The sequence below is a fragment of the Myotis lucifugus genome, unplaced genomic scaffold, assembly GCF_000147115.1.
Source record: "Myotis lucifugus unplaced genomic scaffold, Myoluc2.0 scaffold_37, whole genome shotgun sequence".
Classification (NCBI taxonomy): Eukaryota; Metazoa; Chordata; class Mammalia; order Chiroptera; family Vespertilionidae; genus Myotis; species Myotis lucifugus.
Window position 1 is genome coordinate 7,358,873 of NW_005871085.1, and position 19,282 is coordinate 7,378,154.

At 47.5% G+C, this 19,282-nt stretch overlaps 1 protein-coding gene and 1 long non-coding RNA gene across 2 annotated transcripts in view; both read right to left on the minus strand.

The window, feature by feature from the left end:
* Positions 1-18,972, minus strand: part of ECHDC2 (enoyl-CoA hydratase domain containing 2) — a 21,894-nt gene extending 2,922 nt beyond the window's left edge. Inside the window, 9 exon segments of the mRNA XM_006087329.3 lie at positions 3-19; positions 22-51; positions 4,464-4,655; positions 4,880-4,936; positions 6,306-6,398; positions 7,166-7,252; positions 10,337-10,424; positions 10,495-10,562; positions 18,783-18,972. Of these exon segments, the coding sequence (XP_006087391.1) occupies positions 3-19; positions 22-51; positions 4,464-4,655; positions 4,880-4,936; positions 6,306-6,398; positions 7,166-7,252; positions 10,337-10,424; positions 10,495-10,562; positions 18,783-18,915 (765 nt within the window). The 5' untranslated portion in view covers positions 18,916-18,972.
* LOC111825712 lies at positions 13,344-15,865 on the minus strand. Its single transcript, XR_002828918.1, has 2 exons — positions 15,835-15,865; positions 13,344-13,628 (listed from the first exon to the last, which is right to left on the minus strand). It is a non-coding gene; the product is annotated as an uncharacterized LOC111825712 (long non-coding RNA).
* Positions 18,973-19,282: the final 310 nt, after the last annotated feature.

Consider the following 19,282-nt stretch of genomic DNA (forward strand, 5'->3'; position numbering starts at 1 on the left):
ACTTCCATTCCTCGATCATGGCTACTTTGCCCAGCCGCACAGCAATGGGAGCTTAGAGAAAAGAAAGCTTGGTTGAGGAGGGGATCAATGCTGACATGGGAGTTGAAATAAAGGCATATAGCTCCATGGTTGGGGGAGAGATGTGGACAGGGAGGCGGAGTTCTAGCTTTCTGCTAAGTGTTATGTTCCGCTAGTGTGAGCACCTTCTGGCTCTCAGTTGACGTTCCTTTTCTATTATAAAGGAAACCTGACTGATCCCTGCCCTGCCCAATCCTGACCCTATGGGGTTCTTGTCATTTCATTCATTCCTATGAATACAGCCATTTACAACGTGCTTTCCCGCCCACAGACTTGTCCAGTGGTGCTACCCACCCTTCCAGGATGGTGCCGTCTTTAATGGAGGCTCAGGGAGGTGAGGCAGTTGTCCAGTGAGTCAGAGGCAGAGTTCCCAGTCACTTTTCCCACTGCTGCTCCCTTCCCCTACCCCTCAGCTCTGCAAATGCCAGCCTCCACTGCAAGCAAGTGTCACCGCAGCAGAGTTAAAGCATGGTCAGGATTAGGAACTTGGGCTTGGAGGTCTGACCCGCCGGGTTTGAAATCCCAAGAGGGCATTTTGCACAGCCACTGAGAAGCAAGAGCATCAAAGCTGCCATCTTCGCTTCTCTGGTCTTGCTTCCAATTAAGTTGTGCCACAACAGGCCTGGCACTGCACTCCCAGCCCCACTTCCAGGCAAAGGATGCACTTACTGCCTGTAGTATTCGTAGTATTTGAAGTTTTTATAAGTAAGACTTAATCAGAAAAAAGAATGACTGTTTTAAAGTCGGATAGCATAGAAGCCATAATTGAAAAAGCTAGTTACATAAAAATGAAGTTGGGAAAATCACCACAAATAAAAGGCAACAGTAAAAAACTGGGAAAATGTATTTGTTATACTTATGACAGGTGAATTTTTTTGATTTATAAAAAGCTAGTATTTTTTCAACAAATATTCATAAGGATATGAAAAGGTAGTTCACAGAAAAATATAAACACAGGGGTTCCCAGATTTACTCCTAGGTAAGAAAATGCAAATCAAAACAGTGAGGTGCCCCTTTAACCTTAGACTAGGTGAGTAGTAAAAATGTTGGTATTGTCCACTATTGCCAGGATTAGGAAGCAAGTATTTTCATACATTATCGATAGAGTAAATTGGTACAGTGCTTTGGGGAAGGCAATTTGGCAAGAACTGGCAAATGTTAGATGCACATGCTCTTTAAAAATATACATATACATATATATATATATATATATATATATATATATATATATATATATATATTTCAGAGAGTAAGGGAGAGAGAGAAACATCAATGATGAGAATCATTGATCAGCTGCCTCCTGCATACCTCCTACTGGGGATCAAGCCCACAACCCAGACATGTGCCCTGATTAGGGATCGAACCATGACCTCCTGGTTCATAGGTCAATGCTCAACCACTGAGACAAACCAGACAGGCGATGCACATACTCTCTGATGTTGCAACTCCATGTAGAATCTACCCTGCAAATGCACAACTACAAGTACACTAAGATGTACAAAGTTATTCATTCCAGCTGTTTTGCAGTAGCAAAAAGATGTAAGCCACATAAATGTTCATCATTAGAGTACTGGTTAAATAATAGCACATCCAGACCATGAATGAAAAAGTGCAGTTTAAAAGAATGAGGTCAATAAATATACAGAGGTGGGCAAAAGTAGGTTAGTAATAATCATAAATAATACAACAATTAAAAAATAGTAATACAGTGCCTGGCTGGTGTGGCTCAGTGGTTGAGCATTGACCTATGAACCAGGAAGTCATGGTTCGATTTCCGGTTAGGGCTGTGGGCGGGGCAGTCAATTAGCATATTCCCTCTTTCGTAGATGGGATAACTCTCAATTCTTTTTAGAATGGTTTAGGGGACAAGGAACATACCTTTAGAGGCTAATCCAATTCTAAGAGACATTTTAAAAACATGAAATTAAAATGTGCATCGTGAAGAATTCAAACAGTATGGAAAAGTATGAAACAAAAAGTAAAATCTCCTTTCTCCTGACCCTTCCCCCCAAAGGCATGTTGTGCCAACAACCTTTTACACAAATGGAATAATAAGAAACATACTAGTATGCACCTTGTTTTTTTAAACCTGATTTCCTGGAGGTTCCCATTTCAACATATGTATGTGTATGTGTTAGCAGACATATTTATGTTTCTGAGTATACAGACATATACTTAAATGTGAGGATTATTAGAAATCTAATAATTTGAACGTTATTTGGAAATGAGAACAGTGAGTCACACTGTGGTGCAGTACGTTCAAGTAGAAAACAGCCAAATCCATATTTAAAGCAAAATGTGTATTTACTATTTAGGGGGGAAATCTGAGTATTGAGTTGTAGGCCTTGTGTTCATTAAAAGTCTTCTGGGCCCTAACCTCTGGAACCATTTGACTCCCTAGTCTTAGTGGTTTGTCCACCAGAGGGTAGCCATGTACCACACCTGGCAGTCACCCCATCCAAGAATTGACTGGAAGTTGAAGGTTTACTTTTTTTAGGTTGCATCAGACATTCCAGCCTTGGGATTAGTGATTATAGTTTTGGTATGCTGGTGTTTTGGAATGCAAAGCTACTTTCAAGTACTGAAATACTAGTACTTACATTAGTATAAATACCATTATTTTAGAATACGAAAAGATCTGAAATCAGAATCATCTCTAAATCAAGCTCAAAGACCCAGTTACACAGTTTATGCAAAAAGACAACCCTTCAGTCTACCAGTCTTGCTATGTAGGCCCCTCTGTGAAGGTACAGCCAGCCATGACCTTGAATCATGTAGAGTTTTGTTTAGATCAGATACTTGCTGATCTAAGTATAATAGAAATCTGATAGCATTAAAATTGGTAGAGTAGCACCATCAGACACTCCATTTATATATGATGAAACTAAAAAAAGAAAAGACAAAACATGCTTTCTTTTAAATCAAACTATCAGTTTTTTAAAGTTATAATCCCTGCCCTCAAGAAAGGTCTCAAAGTTATAAAAAGAAGGTAGGATTAAATAGGAGATAGAGAAAGATTTTTCCAAAATAAATACTTAGCCCAGCCAGCATGGCTCAGTGGTTGAGCATCAACCTATGAACCAGAAGGTCATGGGTTCGATTCCCAGTCAGGATACATGCCCAGGTTGCGGGCTCGATCCCCAGTGAGGGACTTGCAGGAGGCAGCCAATCAATTATTCTCTCTCATCATTGATGTTTCTATCTCTTCCTCTCTGAAATAAATTTCTCTGAAAAAAGTATTAAAAAAACAAAAATAAATACTTAATTTTCATGATTTAATTCAAATAGTTTTATCTGTAAATACTAAAATGATGAATAGAAAACATTTTTATAGACTTACTTTTTTTGTTTTGTAACATGTTTGCAGATTTTTATATTTGAAATGCATTAGTTTTACAGTTTTAGAAGTTATTGTACATTAGAATAAAATGCTAGTTTTTACATCGTATGTAGTTTTTATATTATGCAAAATAAATACCAAAATACCAGTATTGTCTCTCTGGTATGGTATTACAGTCACTTTTTGTGACCTTGATGAGCAAGTCACTTAACCTTTCTGGGTCTGTTACACTACAGATACAATGAGGATAATCAACCCCGCTGGATTGTTCTAATGAAAGTACCTAAGATAGTGTCTGATGGATGGGAGATGCTCCATGTGGGCTTAGTCAGTATTGATTATAAATTAGTAAAACAGCTCCATTTCAGCTGTGTTCATATCTTTATGGAAACTTGGGGCCTACCTCTGGGTCCTGTCAGAGTCATGAGAAGCCAGTAGAAGCCCTCCGGTTCTTGGAGACCCATCAGTCAGATCCAGGGTTCCTGCTGAAGGCTTTGGCCTGGCAGAACTACCTGTGGCTAGAGCAGGGGTGGGCAAACTTTCTGACTCGAGGGCCACAATGGGTTCTTAAACTGGACCGGAGGGCCGGAACAAAAGCATGGATGGAGTGTTTGTGTGAACTAATATAAATTCAAAGTAAACATCATTACATAAAAGGGTATGGTCTTTTTTTTTTTTTTTTTTTAGTTTTATTCATTTTAAACGGGCTGGATCCGGCCCGCGGGCCGTAGTTTGCCCACGGCTGGGCTAGAGGCTGCTTTAGTGGACAGCACAAGTATAGAACATTCCCACCGTCTCAGAAAGTTCTCTTGGACGGTACTGTTCTGAAGATGTTCAAGCCCATTTGAGTCCCTCAGAATTCAATTTTCATTTTTTAACATTTGACTTAATTTTGTTTACTGGATGGCTAAATGGATGCGAAATTCAAAGAGGGTTAATTTTATGAGTCTGGGTAAATGGATCTTATTGGCCCTGTGGGACGCCGTGGCCTCCCCACACGTGTCCCCCGTGGCACAGGCCCTCCCTCCTGTGCGGGGCTGCCAACACACCTGGGGCAGGATCTCCTGGGCCAGTTCTCGTGCCCGGTGGTAGGCAGCGTTGCCCTCCTCATTCTGGGCCACAGCGTGATTCACCAGCCCAAGGGCCTGGGCCTGTGTCCCACTCAGTCGTCGGCCTGTGAAGATGAGCTCCTTCGCCAGGGCCACCCCCAGGCACCGAGGCAGCCTCTGGGTCCCTCCTGCCAGGATGGAATGGGGATGGTAAGTCAGCAAGGGAAGTGGGAGCCCAGAGAAGGCCCAGGCTGGGCATCAGCCAAGACTTCTCAGAAGCAGATTCTGAGTTAGGCTAGAAGGACAGAGCCTAGTAAACGGGGTGTGGGGGTGGGGGGAGGTAGGGTGGGGTGGGGGGAAGCATGGAGGAATTGGGCAGGTAGAGGAGGACGGGTACTATGGGTGATGTTACCTGCTCCTGGGAGGAGCCCTCGGGTGGTCTCGATCAGCCCCATGACAGCTGAGGAAGCTGCATAAACAGAGTGAAGCCCCCACCCTCTCAAGTGCCAGACCTTGGGGAGAAGTGATACCTACCTCTGGGCTCTGCTCGCCCCTTCAGCCAACCACTCCCATCATGCTCTGGCCACAGCCAGACCTCTCCAGGCTCTGCCTTTGGAAGAGCCCTGGCCTGGAGGTCAGGTCCTCATCCTACCATTCCCACGGAGGTCGAGGGTGGGGGCTGTGCGTCCCCAGGCAAGTCTCGCCCTTTCTGAGCCTCATAGGTGGAAAAACATGATTACCACTCTCCTGCCTGCTTCAAAGAGCTGCTAAGGATCAAACAAGGAACAAGGAAGGGGTTTCTGGAATGTGCCCACTACCTATTTGTGGGTTACTGGATTCTCTGTCTCATACACCGCAGCTACGGTCTGGCCTAGAGTGTGAATGACTCCGGCTCCCACCAGTTATCCCTCCCAGCTTTTCATTAGTCTGTAATTTCCCTGTGTTCAGTCCACGTCCTTCTTCCAAGTTCTGCTTCCTCTGAGAAGCCCTTCCTCTTACAAGCTTCTCTCCTAAATTCCCTCTGGCCATCTGAGCCAGGCAGGAGGGAACAGCCACCTCTCCTGCCTATGAGGGGTTTTACACTCACCCTCCTATTGCCCAAACCCTACAGGTTAGTTGCCTTAAACATCGACAAGGTGAGAAGCAGAGTTGGGGCTATGACCTGACCAGGTATTTTGATGCCTTTTTGTTGATGTGCATCGTGTAGATATAAGCTACTTCTATGGCTGGAGTTGCACATTTTCAAATGTTCCTGGGTGGCAGGAGAAAGCATTAAGGGAAGACGGAGCGCCATGATGGCACAGACTTTTCTGCCTCCAAGAAGGGTGCACCTACCCAAGGCAGTAAGGTTAAAATGTAACCAGGTGTGCTCTTCACCTCCTCCCTCCACTCTTCAAGGCTCAGTTGCTCTGAACAATGAACCAGAGGGCAGTGTTCCTGCCCAGGCATGTTTGTGTTTAGCTGGGCTGGTGACAGACTGCCCCTGCCTCACCTTTGTTCAAAACATGCTAAGTAAAGCTTCTTGGACAGAACTGGAAGGTTGAACACCTAGTCTTGTCCTGCTCTGCCGTCCCTCTCTGGGCTCTCGTTCCTGTCCTGCCAGCAGTTGCTCTGATTGGCAGGAGCACTCTGGAGCTGAGGGAGGCTGGTGCTGAGGGTGACTGGGTCTACAGCGGTCAGGGGCTGGGCCAGGAGCGGAACCAGCTTCCCCTCTGTGTCCTCCCCTTTGCCTTTAGATCTGCTGGTAGGAAAGCCAAGAGCAGTGGCTGACTTCACAGAATGCCCAGACTTACCCTGTTTCACTCACCCTCTCCTCCCCACCTCCCCCTGCCCAGTACCTGCCACGCGAAGGTCACAGGCCAGGGCAAGTTCCAGGCCTCCACCCAAGGCGTACCCATCCATCGCTGCAATGGTGGGTGCAGGGAAGGCTGCTGTGGAGACGAAGAAGGGCTCCGGTTGAGAGGCTTTGCAGGACCAGGACAGGGACTCGAGGTTAGAGAGGGCCTCATTGGTCTCAGATTTGGGGGCCTCAGCCAGGTTATTGTAGAAGTTGGATTTTCCAATAGGGAAATTTGTGGGACCAGCTTAGGAACCAGAGTGGGGAGATGGGCTGGATGATTCCCTGCTCAGGCCCCCTCCCCTGCTGGCCACTCTGGGACTCCCCTTTCTGCTTTCCCTTCTTGTTCTGTGTGGCAAGCCCTGTGCTGGGTGCTGGGAACACAGAATTGAGTCAGACATGGGAAGACAGACCCAGGCGATCAAGGAAGCTTGGAGGATGGGTCAGGGAGGAGGAAGAGGAGGTATTGGTGGTATTAAAGGATGAGTAAGAAGTTCAGGTGGCCAAGGAGGGATATTCCAGCCAAAGGAACAACCATGTCAAAGCCTGCAAGCATGCTTGGTGAAACGTGGCTCCCCTGGAATGGCGAGGCATGAAGCCTGAGGTCAGGGGGTGGGGGGTGGGGTCAGAAGCAGCAGGGCACAAAGGCTGAGCCCGTGTGAAGGAAATGGAAATGCCCTCTAAACCCTCTTGTCACCCTCCTCCTCGTACGATTCCTTGTGCCCATCCTCCCTGGGAGAGTCATTTGTCTTTCCACAGAGCTTACAATAGAAACTGTCCTCTCTTTAGAATAGAGGGTGGGGGTGGTGGTGGTGGCAGGGATCAGCAGGGCCCTCCTCCACCCCATTTCTGGACCCTCACCAATCTCATTCATTAGGCCTCGGAGCCGCTGGACAAAGACCCCCACTTCTGCCTCACTCATCTGCTCCCGCTCCTTCAGGTCTGCACCTGCAAGTAAGGGGTTGGTGACAGTCCTTGGGAAATAACCCATTACGGAGTCCTAGGCTGTTAAAGATCCAGCAAAGGAGACTTGAGGAGAAGCAGCCCGAGAGGAAGGAGAAACATGAGGAAGCACTGGTCAGGGAATCCAGGGAGGAAAAGGGAGTGGGTCGTAAAGGAGAGGTGCCACAACAGAAAGAAAAATTGCACTTCAAAATAAAAAACTTTAATGTCAAAAGACACTATGAAGGAGTGAAAAGACAGCCTACAGAATGGAAGAAAATATTGGCAAATCACCTATCTGATAAAAGTTAATATCTAGGACATAGAAAGACCTCCTATAACTCAATAACAAAAACCCCTACAAAGGACAAAGATTTCAATAGACTTTTCTCCAAAGAAGATACACAGATGGCCAATAAACACATGAAAAGATGCTTAACATCATTAATCATTAGGGAAATGCAGACCCAAACCACAATGAGCACATTCCATACCCATTAGGATGGCTGTTATCAACAACAGAAAACAAGTGTGGATGTGGAGAACCTTGATGCATTGCTGGCAGGATTATAAAATGTTGCGGCTGCTGTGGAAAACATTTTGGTGGTCTCTCAAAAAAGTTAAATGTAAAATTACTATGATCCAGTAATTCCACTCCTAAGGATATACTCCAAATAGTGGAAAGCAAGGACTCAAACAGACACTTGCATACCAGTGTTCAAAACAGCCAAAAGGTGTGCACAATCCTGTGTCCACCAAAGGACCTATATATATAAAAGCCTAAGCGACCAAAGACCGGTCAACTGGCCACTATGATGCGCACTGACCACCAGGTGGCAGATGCTCAACGCAGGAGCTGCCCCCTGGTGGTCAGTGCGCTCCCACAGAGGGAGTGCCACTCAGCTGACCAACAGGCACCAGATGCAGGGCTTATGGCTGGCTACCGCAGCCCGGAGACCACAGCAGAGTGGCAGCAGTGGCAGTGGTGGCAGGTGCAGCAGGGTGGGGATAAGCGGGAGTGGCAGGCGGTGTTGGTCTGCCGGTTTCGGCCCGATCCCTGCAGACTATGCCGAGGGACCCCACCGGTGCATGAATCCGTGCACTGGGCCTCCAGTGGGTTAATAAAATGTGTGAATATACATGGAATATTCAACCATAAAAAGGAATGATCTGATTCATGCTGCAACATGGATGAACCTTGAGGACATTATTCTAAGTAAAATAAGCCAGACACAGGAGGACAAATGTGTGATTCCAGTTGTATGAGGTCACTAGAAGTCAGCAGGTTCTTTTTGTCACAGAAACTTATCACCTAAACCCAGAGGCCTGACGACACTCATGTTCTGTCCCCTTTGGCAAATTCATAGTAGACCAGAGTTACCAGGGCTCTGGGAAAGCGAGAATGGGGAGGGATTGCTTAATGGGGACTGAGTTTTTTTGTGCTCATGAGAAGTTCCTGGAAATGAACAGTGGTGATAGTTGCACAACCTTGTAAATATACTTAGTGCCACTGAATTTTAACACTTAAAATAGTTTAAAGGTAAATTTTGTGTCATGTATGTATTTGCCACAATTTTTAAATTATATAAAATAAAAATTTTATTGATTCCCTCCCCCCCCCAGTTTTATTGTAAAATAACTGACATGCATCACTATATAACTGGTTATTTTTTAAAAGGCGGGAGGGGTCAGTGGGGTCCAGGGAGGCTGAGGGGTCAGGTAAGATGAGAGAACTGAGAAGCGAATGTAGGACACAGTGGCATGGAGATGGGCAAGGACGTCGATGAGAATAGTGACGCTGGTGAGGTCATCAAAGGCCAGATGGTAGGAGGCTGAGGTGGGAGTAGAGGGTGAAGATCGTCTCTTCAAGTTCTAGACTACACCAAGTCAGAGCAGGGAGAGCCTTTGGAAGTCTTTGATTAGTTCCAGCCTCTCTATGACAGATGGGGAAACTGAGGCCCAGGGAGTGGCAGGGACGAGCCAAGGATTCCAGAGCAAGTTGGGGTCAGACCCAGACGTCTGGTAGCCTGTCTATTTCCCTGTGCTAATCTGGGATAGTGAGGAGTGGTGCTAACAGGGACAGGAAGTGTCCTTAATCGAGGTCAGACAGAGATGGAGATGAAGGAAGAGGACCGGGTAGGATGAGGATCTCTGCCAGGGCTGCCAGGTCAGGGAGACCGTTCTATGACAGATGGGGAAACTGAGGCCCAGGGAGTGGCAGGGACGAGCCAAGGATTCCAGAGCAAGTTGGGGTCAGACCCAGACATCTGAGAGAGAAACATCGATCAGCTGCGTCCTGCACGCCCCCCAGTGGGGATGTGCCCACAACCAAGGTACATGCCCTTGACCGGAGATGGAGATGAAGGAAGAGGACCGGGTAGGATGAGGATCTCTGCCAGGGCTGCCAGGTCAGGGAGACCGTTTTCTATATAGTTGTCCTGCCAGGGCAGGCTCCACGCTGGGCACCAAGATCCCAACAGCTCAGATGGAGGGACTAAGCTATATCCCCTTGAAAACCTGAAAACCATATTCCTCCCATCCTCTCTCTCCACAACCACTTCCCGCCTCCCCAGTGACCCCTGGTACCCCTCCCCAGCCCTCCCAGCACTGGTTCTAAGCTCAGCTCAGCTCGCATTGACTTGCTTCTTATGGGCCTGGGATGTGGTATTCCTATGGAACAGAAGTTCATGGTGCTTGCCTTGTGAGGACCAAATGGTGCAGGGGTAGTGGAAAGCTTTGGTGGCAGGGACTGGGCAAAGGGGCACAGAGTCCCATCTTGGCCACTGACCTTGTGAATGTCCTTGACTCAGTTTCTTCATTTCCTCAGTGAAGGGTCAGAACACAGCATGGTGTAGCCAAAAGAATAAGGACTTGGGGGTCAGAAAGGCCAAGTTCTAACTGAATTCTCTTCTACCTCTCACTAGCTATGTAACCCTAGGCAAGGAATTTTACCTCTGAGTCTTGAGTTCACATCTGTAAAATGCGAATAATGAGTCCTATGCTAGAGATGACTTAAGGCCCCCCCCAACCCCTGCAGGCTGGGGGGAGCCCCGCTGAGCCCCAGGGTGGGGGGAAAGGGAGGACACCCACCTGCACAGAACACACCCTTCACTCCACTTCTGAAGAGCAGGACACGCACTTGTCGGTCGTCCCGCAGCCGGGCCAGGGCTTCCAGCAGCTGCAGGGGAGACCCCATCAGATACCTCCCAGCCCAGCCCCCACCCACCCTGGCGTCGGCCATTTCTCACCTCGCTAACAAAGACGTGTCCCAGGGCGTTTCGGGCGTGCGGTCTGTTCATCAGAATCTCAGTGATTCCTGCAGGGGACCGGGCGACCTTGGGTGAGGCCTCTGGCCTGCCCACTCCTGGCTGGGCCTGGGCAGCGTCCACCCTTGAGCAGCAGTGTGATGGGAGTCACACATGCCCAGGCTTTGTTTTCCTGACTATGAAACAGAATAACACTTGTCCTTTCTGCTTCACAAAAGAAGTAGAAGGGCGTGTGAACTGCGGAGAACATGGGGAGAGGGACAGTGACCACTGCAGTGGTTCCTGCCTGCCTCTGCCATTGTTACACACACACACACACACACACACACACACACTCTCTCTCTCTCTCTCTCTCTCTCTCTCTCTCTCTTTCTCTCTCTCTCTCTCTCATAGACTTAGTTGTGTGGCTTTTTTTCCTTTTCTTTTTTTTTAGAGCAGTTTTAGGTTCACAGTAAAATTGAGCAGAAAATACAGAGATTTCCCTTATATCCCAGCCTCCCACACATGCACAGCCTCCCCCATGTCAACATTCCACACCAGAGTGGGACATCTGTTACAGCAGACAAACCTCCATTGATGTGTCACCCAACGTCCACAGTGTACATACGGTTCACGCTTAGTGTTGTGCGTTTGCTGGCTTTGGGCTAAAGTGTAACACCATTAGTCTGCTCTGTGGCCCCGCATTCTCCTGGCCTCCTCCTTCCTCTCAGATGACACCCTGCACTTCTCTAGGTTTTCTTCTACCCAATTTTTAAAGTTCTTACCTCATTTACTAAACGCATGTCTATAATAAACAAGTCCTGGGTTTGTGGTATTGGAAAGCTGCTAAGAACGTAGATCTTAAGCATTCTCAGAACAAGGGGGAAAAGGTGTAGCTATGTGTGCTGGTGGATCTTAACTAGACTTACTGTGATGCTTCTTTCACGGTGTAACAAATACCGAGTCATTTGGTTGTACACCTGAAACTAACATAAGTCAATTACACCTCAATTTTTAAAAAGCCCAACTCTTAAGAAGGTAAATCGACAAGATATACAAATGACCAATAAGCACATGGAAAGATGTTTAATTGTATTAGTATCAAATAAATGAGTTGTTTTTGTTTTGTTTTGTTTTGTTTTAAATATATTTTATTGATTTTTTACAGAGACGAAGGCAGAGGGATAGAGAGCTAGAAACATCAATGAGAGAGATCGATCAGCTGCCTCCTGCACGCCCCCCAGTGGGGATGTGCCCACAACCAAGGTACATGCCCCTGACCAGAATCGAACCCAGGACCCCTCAGTCCGCAGGCCGATGCTCTATCCACTGAGCCAAACCGGTTCGGCTTTGTTTGTTTGTTTTTTTTAAAAAAAGCATACTAAGATTTGACTATACACCCAGTACAATGGCTAAAACGAAAAAATCTGAAAATAAAACCAGTGTTGCCCTGGTTGGTGTTGCTCAATGGTTAGAGCGTCATCCAGCGCACCGAGGGGTCTTGAGTTTGATTCCCAGTCAGGGTTGCAGGTTAGGGCCCCAGCCCTAGTTGGGGTGTGTGCGGGAGGCAACCGATCGATGTCTCTCTCTCGCATCGTTTCTCTCTCTCTCCCCCTTCCTCCCTCCCTTCCACTTTCTCTAAAAAACAATGGGAAAAATATCGTTGGATGAAGGTTAACAAAACAAACAGGCAAACCACCAAGTGTTGGCGATGAAAAAAGAAACTGTACTATCTATTGAACAATTGTAATATATAAGAAATTGTGTGAGTTATAAGTTATGTAATAGTCCCTGCCCGCAAAGTGCTTATAACCTAATACAAGTAAATAAAAATACGAGGTCTTGAGTAAGGTACGTGCATACAATACTTAGAGATTGCAGGTGGCAGTTCACAGGCGGAAGCGTTTGAGCAAGGTGAGAATAAGTAAAAACGTTCATTTGAGGAATGAGGTATGGTGGGAAAAATACTATAGGTAATGGACTACTCAATTTTTTAAAGTCCAAGTTCCTGAGAGCTCAATCCAGGCCCTCTTTATTCAATCATTTGTACAATTAAATAATGCATCTAACATGTGTCGGCTTCTGTACTAGACATGGATTCCAGAGACCAGGCAGGCCCAGGCCCTGTCCTCTCAGAACCTGCAGTCCGACAGAGAAGACAGACATTCAGTGATGTAATTACTGTCTGTGATGAGAACACAGAATAAAAAGGACAAGGAGGTAGGAGGAATAGGGTGGGCCATGGGGAACCCTAGTGTAGAAGGTCAACAATGACCTCCTGGTGGAGGAACTGACCTTTTGGCTGAGAGCTGAGGGGTGACTAGGAGAGCGAGGCAGGCAAAAGTCTGTGTGTGTGTGTGTGTGTGTGTGTGTGTGTGTTGGTGGGGAGAGAAGCCCATTCTTTTTTCTTTCTTTCTTTCTTTTTTTTATATATTTTATTGATTTTTTACAGAGAGGAAGGAAGAGAGATAGAGAGTTAGAAACATCGATGAGAGAGAAACATCGATCAGCTGCCTCCTGCACACCTCCTACTGGGGATGTGCCCGCAACCCAGGTACATGCCCTTGACCGGAATCGAACCTGGGACCTTTCAGTCCGCGGGCTGACGCTCTATCCACTGAGCCAAACCGGTTACGGCAAGAAGCCCATTCTTTTTGGCTGGGCCCGAGAATTAAACTGACATAAAACAGATTAAGAGGAGAAAGCATGCACATTTATACAAGTTGTACATGACATGGGAGCCCCTATAAGGAAATGAGCCCCCCAGAAATGGTGGAACCTACCTGCTTTCATAGCAGGTTGAACAAAGAGACAGTTGCGGAAAGGTAACTAAACTAGTGAGGAGGCTAAAGGAAAATAAGAATTTCGTTTTTTAATAAAATGTGTTTGTGCAGAGTTCTCTTGGCTTTGCTTCTCTGTTGAAGAACGTTTCTTTTCTCCTGGTCCAGGGAGGACAGCTTTCCCGGGGGAGTATTTATCTCGTCTTCAGGAAGAAAAGGGGAAATCCAAATGCCTTTCGTGCATCTGCTGTTTTTTGTGTTTTTTTTTTTCAAGTGCCTTTAGCACAAAGTAATCCTTACGACAAAGAGGCATATTTTGGGGTAACGTATTCTGCCACCTTTCGGTGTCTTTGGGAACTGGAGGAGTAAAGGGAGAGCAGCGAAAGGAGGTAGGAGAGTCCGGAGGAGCTGGGCTTGCTCATCTTCCCTTCTTCTGCACCTCCCATGTGCTTGCCTCTTCTATCCCCGGGGCTGCCCTGCACACCTGGCCAGCCCAGAGCTCTCCTCTGAGTTCCCGGCCTAAATATCCAACTGCCCACTTGACCTCTCAACCAAAATGGTCAATCTTTCTCCTGTTCCCTTGGTGAGTAATGATTGCACTATGAACCCAGAAGTCCACCCTGTTGCTTCCCTCTCCCTCACCCATGAAAACTCAGTCTCCAAGGCCTGCCAATTCAACCTCTTAAACAGATCTTAGATCTTTAAGCGCATAGCCCTCATCGCAGCCAAAACCTGCTATGGGCGTTTTACTCTATTTCGTGGATCACCCAACTGGCCCTCTGGCCCTCCGTCTTGCTCCCTGTCTTGCTCATTTGGTTCACAGTCATCTTTCTAACCCAAATCTGACCATGTCCTTCCCCTCCCTTTTCATCAAAATAAAGTCCAAACTTTAATACCACCCCCAGAGTCCCCCAATCTGGCCCTTGCACCCCACTTTGGCCTCAACTCCCCCACCCTACCCCCGAATCTGGGGCAGTTGTGGGGAAGAGACACCATTGTGGGCAGGGGCTGTTTTCCCTTTGCTAAAATGTCCGGGATAGACTAGAGAAGTGTTTACCAACCCTTTGGAATTCAAAGGCCCTTTATTTATTTATTGTTTTCTGGGGTCCTCAGCTTTGTCTGTAGAACAAGCAGTATTTAGTAAGATGGCATTCTCAGTGCGAGTTGATCTGAGACATAGAGAAGGGCCCAAGAAAGTTTCAGAGCTCTCAAGGGACAGGGTGTCCAGCCTGAAGTTAGAAAACTGTGGTCTAGGACAGAGACCTGTGACACTCAGGCTAGTGAACTTCCTTAGCCGCCTCAGAAATTTCCAAAGAGCTCACTGAGCCCAGCAAGGTCTGGAGGTTCCACAGAGGAAATCAGATGTCCCCACAGTTCTCTCCAGCTCTGGTGCTTCAGAAGAGAAACTGGTGGAAACAGAGAAACCCTATCAGAGGGGTTGAGGAAAACAGTCTAGGTCAGTGATGGCAAACCTATGACATGCCTGTCAGAGGTGACATGCGAACTCATCTTTTTGGTTGATTTTTCTTTGTTAAATGGCATTTAAATATATAAAATAAATATCAAAAATATAAATCTTTGTTTTACTATGGTTGCAAATATCAAAAAATTTCTATATGTGACACGGCACCAGAGTTAAGTTAGGGTTTTTCAAAATGCTGACACGCCGAGCTCAAAAGGTTCGCCATCACTGGTCTAGGACCAAGGTCATTGTGGCTGACAGACCCTAGAGTGCCCCTCTGTTCACAGCCCCTTCACTTGAGTGTGGGCAGGACCTGTGAATTGCTTCTAACCAACAGAATACAGCTAAGGTTACCAAAAGTTACTTTCAAGAGTAGAGTCAATTATATGGCAACGGTGATGAGATGTTACTTTCATGGTTAGATTATGCTGTAGGTAAGACTGTTTTGCTAGTGCACACTAGGGAAATAGTGGATCTATGGAGAGGGTCAGATATCAAGGAAGCGTGGGAAGCCTCTGAGAGCTGAGATGGGCCTCCTGGCCAACAGTCAGCAAGAAAACAGGACTTCAGTCCTATACACATAGCAAGTGAGTTCTGTCAACAAGGTGAGGAGCTTGAAAGCGGATCTCTCCCCAGGAAAGCCTATGATGAGACCATAATCCTGTCCAACGCCTGGACAGCAGCCTGGAAGACCCCAAGGCAGAGAACCCAGCTCATTTGTGCCTGGACTTCTGACCTACAGAAATTATGAGATGATAAATGTGTTATTATAAGCAACAGTGTTTGGTGGCAATTTGTTCTGTGGCAATAGGAAACTAATATAGTAATGATGTGCTGGGATTGACAGAAACTTTCTCTCCTTTCGCCTTCCTGTTCTGTCATTCCTTTCTCTCTAGGTGACTTTCTCCCATCTTTCATCTTTTTCTCCTCTTTTCATCTTTATATTCCTCTCTCAAAACACTAGCTGCCAAATCGTATTGTGCTTCACTCAAGCCATAGCTCAGTCATACACCAGTTCCATGGCCTTGGGCACATTACATTACCCACCTGGCCTTCAGTTTCCTTATCTGTAAATAGAAATACAGTGGGGCCTTGACTTACGTGTTTAATTCATTCCGTGACGGAGCTTGTAACTCAAATTACTCGTATGTCAAAGCATAAAGTGAACGAGTGAGACACGTGATGCTGGGCTGATGTGGCGTTCACTGTGACGTTCGCTGCGCCAACTAGCGGTGGGGTATCTGAAGCTGGCTCGTAACCCGAATTTTAGTTCGCAACTCAAAGCAAAAAATTGGCCGAGAGAGGGCTCGTATCTCGAAAAACTTGTTAGTCGGGACACTCGTAAGTCAAGGCCCCACTGTAATAAAAAAGGTTGTTATGAGGATTAAAAAAAATAATGCACATAAATGGTTAGCCAGAGTTTGTGAGAAAAAGACCGATGCATGGAGAAACCGAGAGGACTCTGCCATGGCCCCTGCCTTCTATTTGAGCCCTGATCCTAGGAACATTGCTGTTTCCGGGCGCCAGCAGTAGAGATGGGTCTGCACTGCACTCTCCTTACTCACCAAACCCACCATGCCACTGGCTGATGATTTCCTTGGCAGTTGACGTAGGATCACTTTTGTCTGGATGGTTTGGATCACAGGCTTGGTGATATGGGTAGGAGTCAACAGAAACCACTGGAGGTAGTTAGTATAGAGACCAATTGGCTTAACAACTCCTTATTACATAGAAGGGGAAACTGAAGCCCAGGAAAGAAGAGAATTTGCTGAAGTTAACAGCTGGACCCAGCTAGCAGTCCTACGTTCAACGAGCTAACAACCTATGAGGGAGACAAGTCCAGATACATGAAAAATAAAGGGATATTGAGGGGTGGTGATTCCAAAAGTATTTACATAGGCAGAGAGGAAAGGAGAGGACTCAAATCAGGGGCACAGCTAGAATAAAACACAGAGGTGGGACAGCTTAAAATGAACCCATGGGGTAGAAGAGGTAAAATGGAAAGGTCAGGTGTAGTGGAGAACCGTGAACACCCTGCTAAGTAAGGAGCTGGAATAGAGCCATAAAGAAGAGTGAAGAGTGGTTAACAAGCCAATCCTGTTTTCAAGGACAATGGGTCTGACAATACTCTTATGCCATTGGTCCAAATGAAGGCAGAGCCTGTGGCTTCTAACATGAACATTGAATGGCCCCAAGTCATTTTGGGGGGGTGGAGGAGAGGGGTGTTTCTCCTGTGTGGGAGTCTCTTCCTCATGCTTCTTCACTGCTTCTCCTTATGCCTGTGCCTCAGTGACCTTCTAAACGGTAGGAGCAGCCTGGCCAGCATGGTTCAGTGGTTGAGCATTGACCTATGAACCAGAAGGTCATGGCTCAATTCCTGGGTAGGGCACAAGCCCAGGTTGTGGGCTGGATCCCCTAGTATGGGGCGTGCAGGAGGCAGTCGATCAGTGATTCTTTCTCATTATTGATGTTTCTCTCTCTCCCACTCGCTTTGTCTCTGAAGTCAATAAAAAATATATTTAAATAAAAAAACAAATGGTGGGGCAGAGGCTTAATATGCTGATCCTTGTTTTCCGTGGATAACAATTCTGCTATTTGCAAGGTCTGTGACCCCTGATAATACTTTTTACTGATGTACTAGTCTGTGTTCTGTACAGAAGAGGCAGTGATGACCTAATAGTTGAGAACACAGGTTTTGAAATCACACCTGATTCAAATTGCTTAATTTCCCTGGGCAGCTGCTTTTGTTTGTTTTTAATTTTAAAAATTTATTTATTTATTTTTAAATACATTTTTATTGATTTCAGAGAGGAAGGGAGAGGGAGAGAGGCATAGAAACATCAATGATGAGAAAGAATCATTAATCAGCTGCCTCCTGCATGCCCCCCAGTAGGGATATATTAGGGATAGAGCCTGCAACCCAGGCATGTGCCCTGACTGGGAATGGAACTGTGACCTCCTGGTTCATAGGTTGACGCTCAACCACTGACCCACATTGGCCAGGTAGTTTATTGATTTTGAGAGAGAGACGTTTATTTGTTGTTCCACTTATTTATGCATTCATTGGTTGTTTCTTGTATGTGCCCTGGTCGAGGGTGGAACTTTAACCAACTGAGCTACCGGGCCAGGGTGTGCCTCTGTTTCTTAATGGCAAAGAAAAATATCAAGGCAAGCACTGTTGCCAGTTGGGCATGAACAAAGTATGAGAGTAAGGGATATTCTCTAAGACTCAGCAACCCTTACATGCTATCAAAAGTGGGGGATGCACACGAGGGAATAGTGTGCCACAGCAGGGAGCAAGGAACTAGATTAATACAGCAAAGCAGCTCTTCAAACGTTAGTAAGGGGTGGGGGAGGAAATAAGAGATGTAGTCTCCAATGCCATCTGTGTAAATTAAAATTCTGACACAAACAGGATTGGAGAGAAAGATAAGAGGACAGCCTTGACCCGAGCGTAAGACTGAGGGGTGTAGGTAACAATAACAGCAAAACAAAACGCGCAATCGAAGGTGTTTCCCGCCAGTGACCAGCGAACTTTCCCGGCAGGGAGGAGACGTGCTCTCCTTGGCCCTCTCCCTCCGCCCTCCATCGCGGCCACGCACAGTCACCGGATTGGCTCCGCTGCCTCGGCCCCCTTGGGACCTTGCCAGGGTCCTTGGCCCAGGGGCGCGATCACGCCTGTTAAAGCTGTGGGGGTGGGTGCTGGTGCCAAGTCCTGCCCCCGAGCATTCCTCTTCCCGTCCTCGCAGCCCAGCAGCCCAGGCTCACCGGGGACTGAGGACCGATACTGACCTAGAGTCCCATTCCAAGTCGTGCCGGGGAGGCCAGTAAGGTGGTCACCCATTCTCGGGCAACCTCGACTAGGATGCAGGGGACTGGGTACACATCCTGACATACATTAGACGACCCTGCTGTCTCAGTCTCCCGGTGCCCAGTGGACGCGCCGGCCATCCCCTGGGCCGGGCGGCAGCGCCAGGCGCCCCGCTCCTGCGCTCTGTCCCGGCTCGCCCCAGCCGCCTCCTGGGTGCTCTCGGGGAGAGCGCGCTCACCTTGGTCGGGACCCTCCAGGGCGCGCACCTGGATCTCCGGGTCCCGGGCGGCTCCAGCGGAGGCGCAGCTGCGGGCCGGAAGGGGCCTCCAGGGGCGCGCTAGGCGCAGGGCGCTGGCCAGGACGCGCTGCATGTGGGCGCAGCGGAAGGCGCCCTCGGCTCCCGCTCGACCTGCCCTCCGGCCCAAGGCTCGCAGGTCGGCCGCGAGGCCTCGCCAACTGCGCCACCTACGGGCCGCCGGCCGCGCGCTCCTCGCCTCCTCGCCTCCGGTAGGGGGCAGCCCAGCTCCGCCGCGGGGTTCGAGGCAAGGCTATCAGCGTTTCTTAATTTAAGCGTCAGTGTTTTAATCTGCAAAACGGGGATAATAATAGTGACCACGGGAAAAGAGAAAGGCAAACGCCAGTTGAAGTACCGACAACAGGTTTAAAACGGCAACGTGCTACTGCAAAAAGGAAATGTCCAGCCTGAACTGAACATATTCGGGCCCGGGGGCGGGAGTT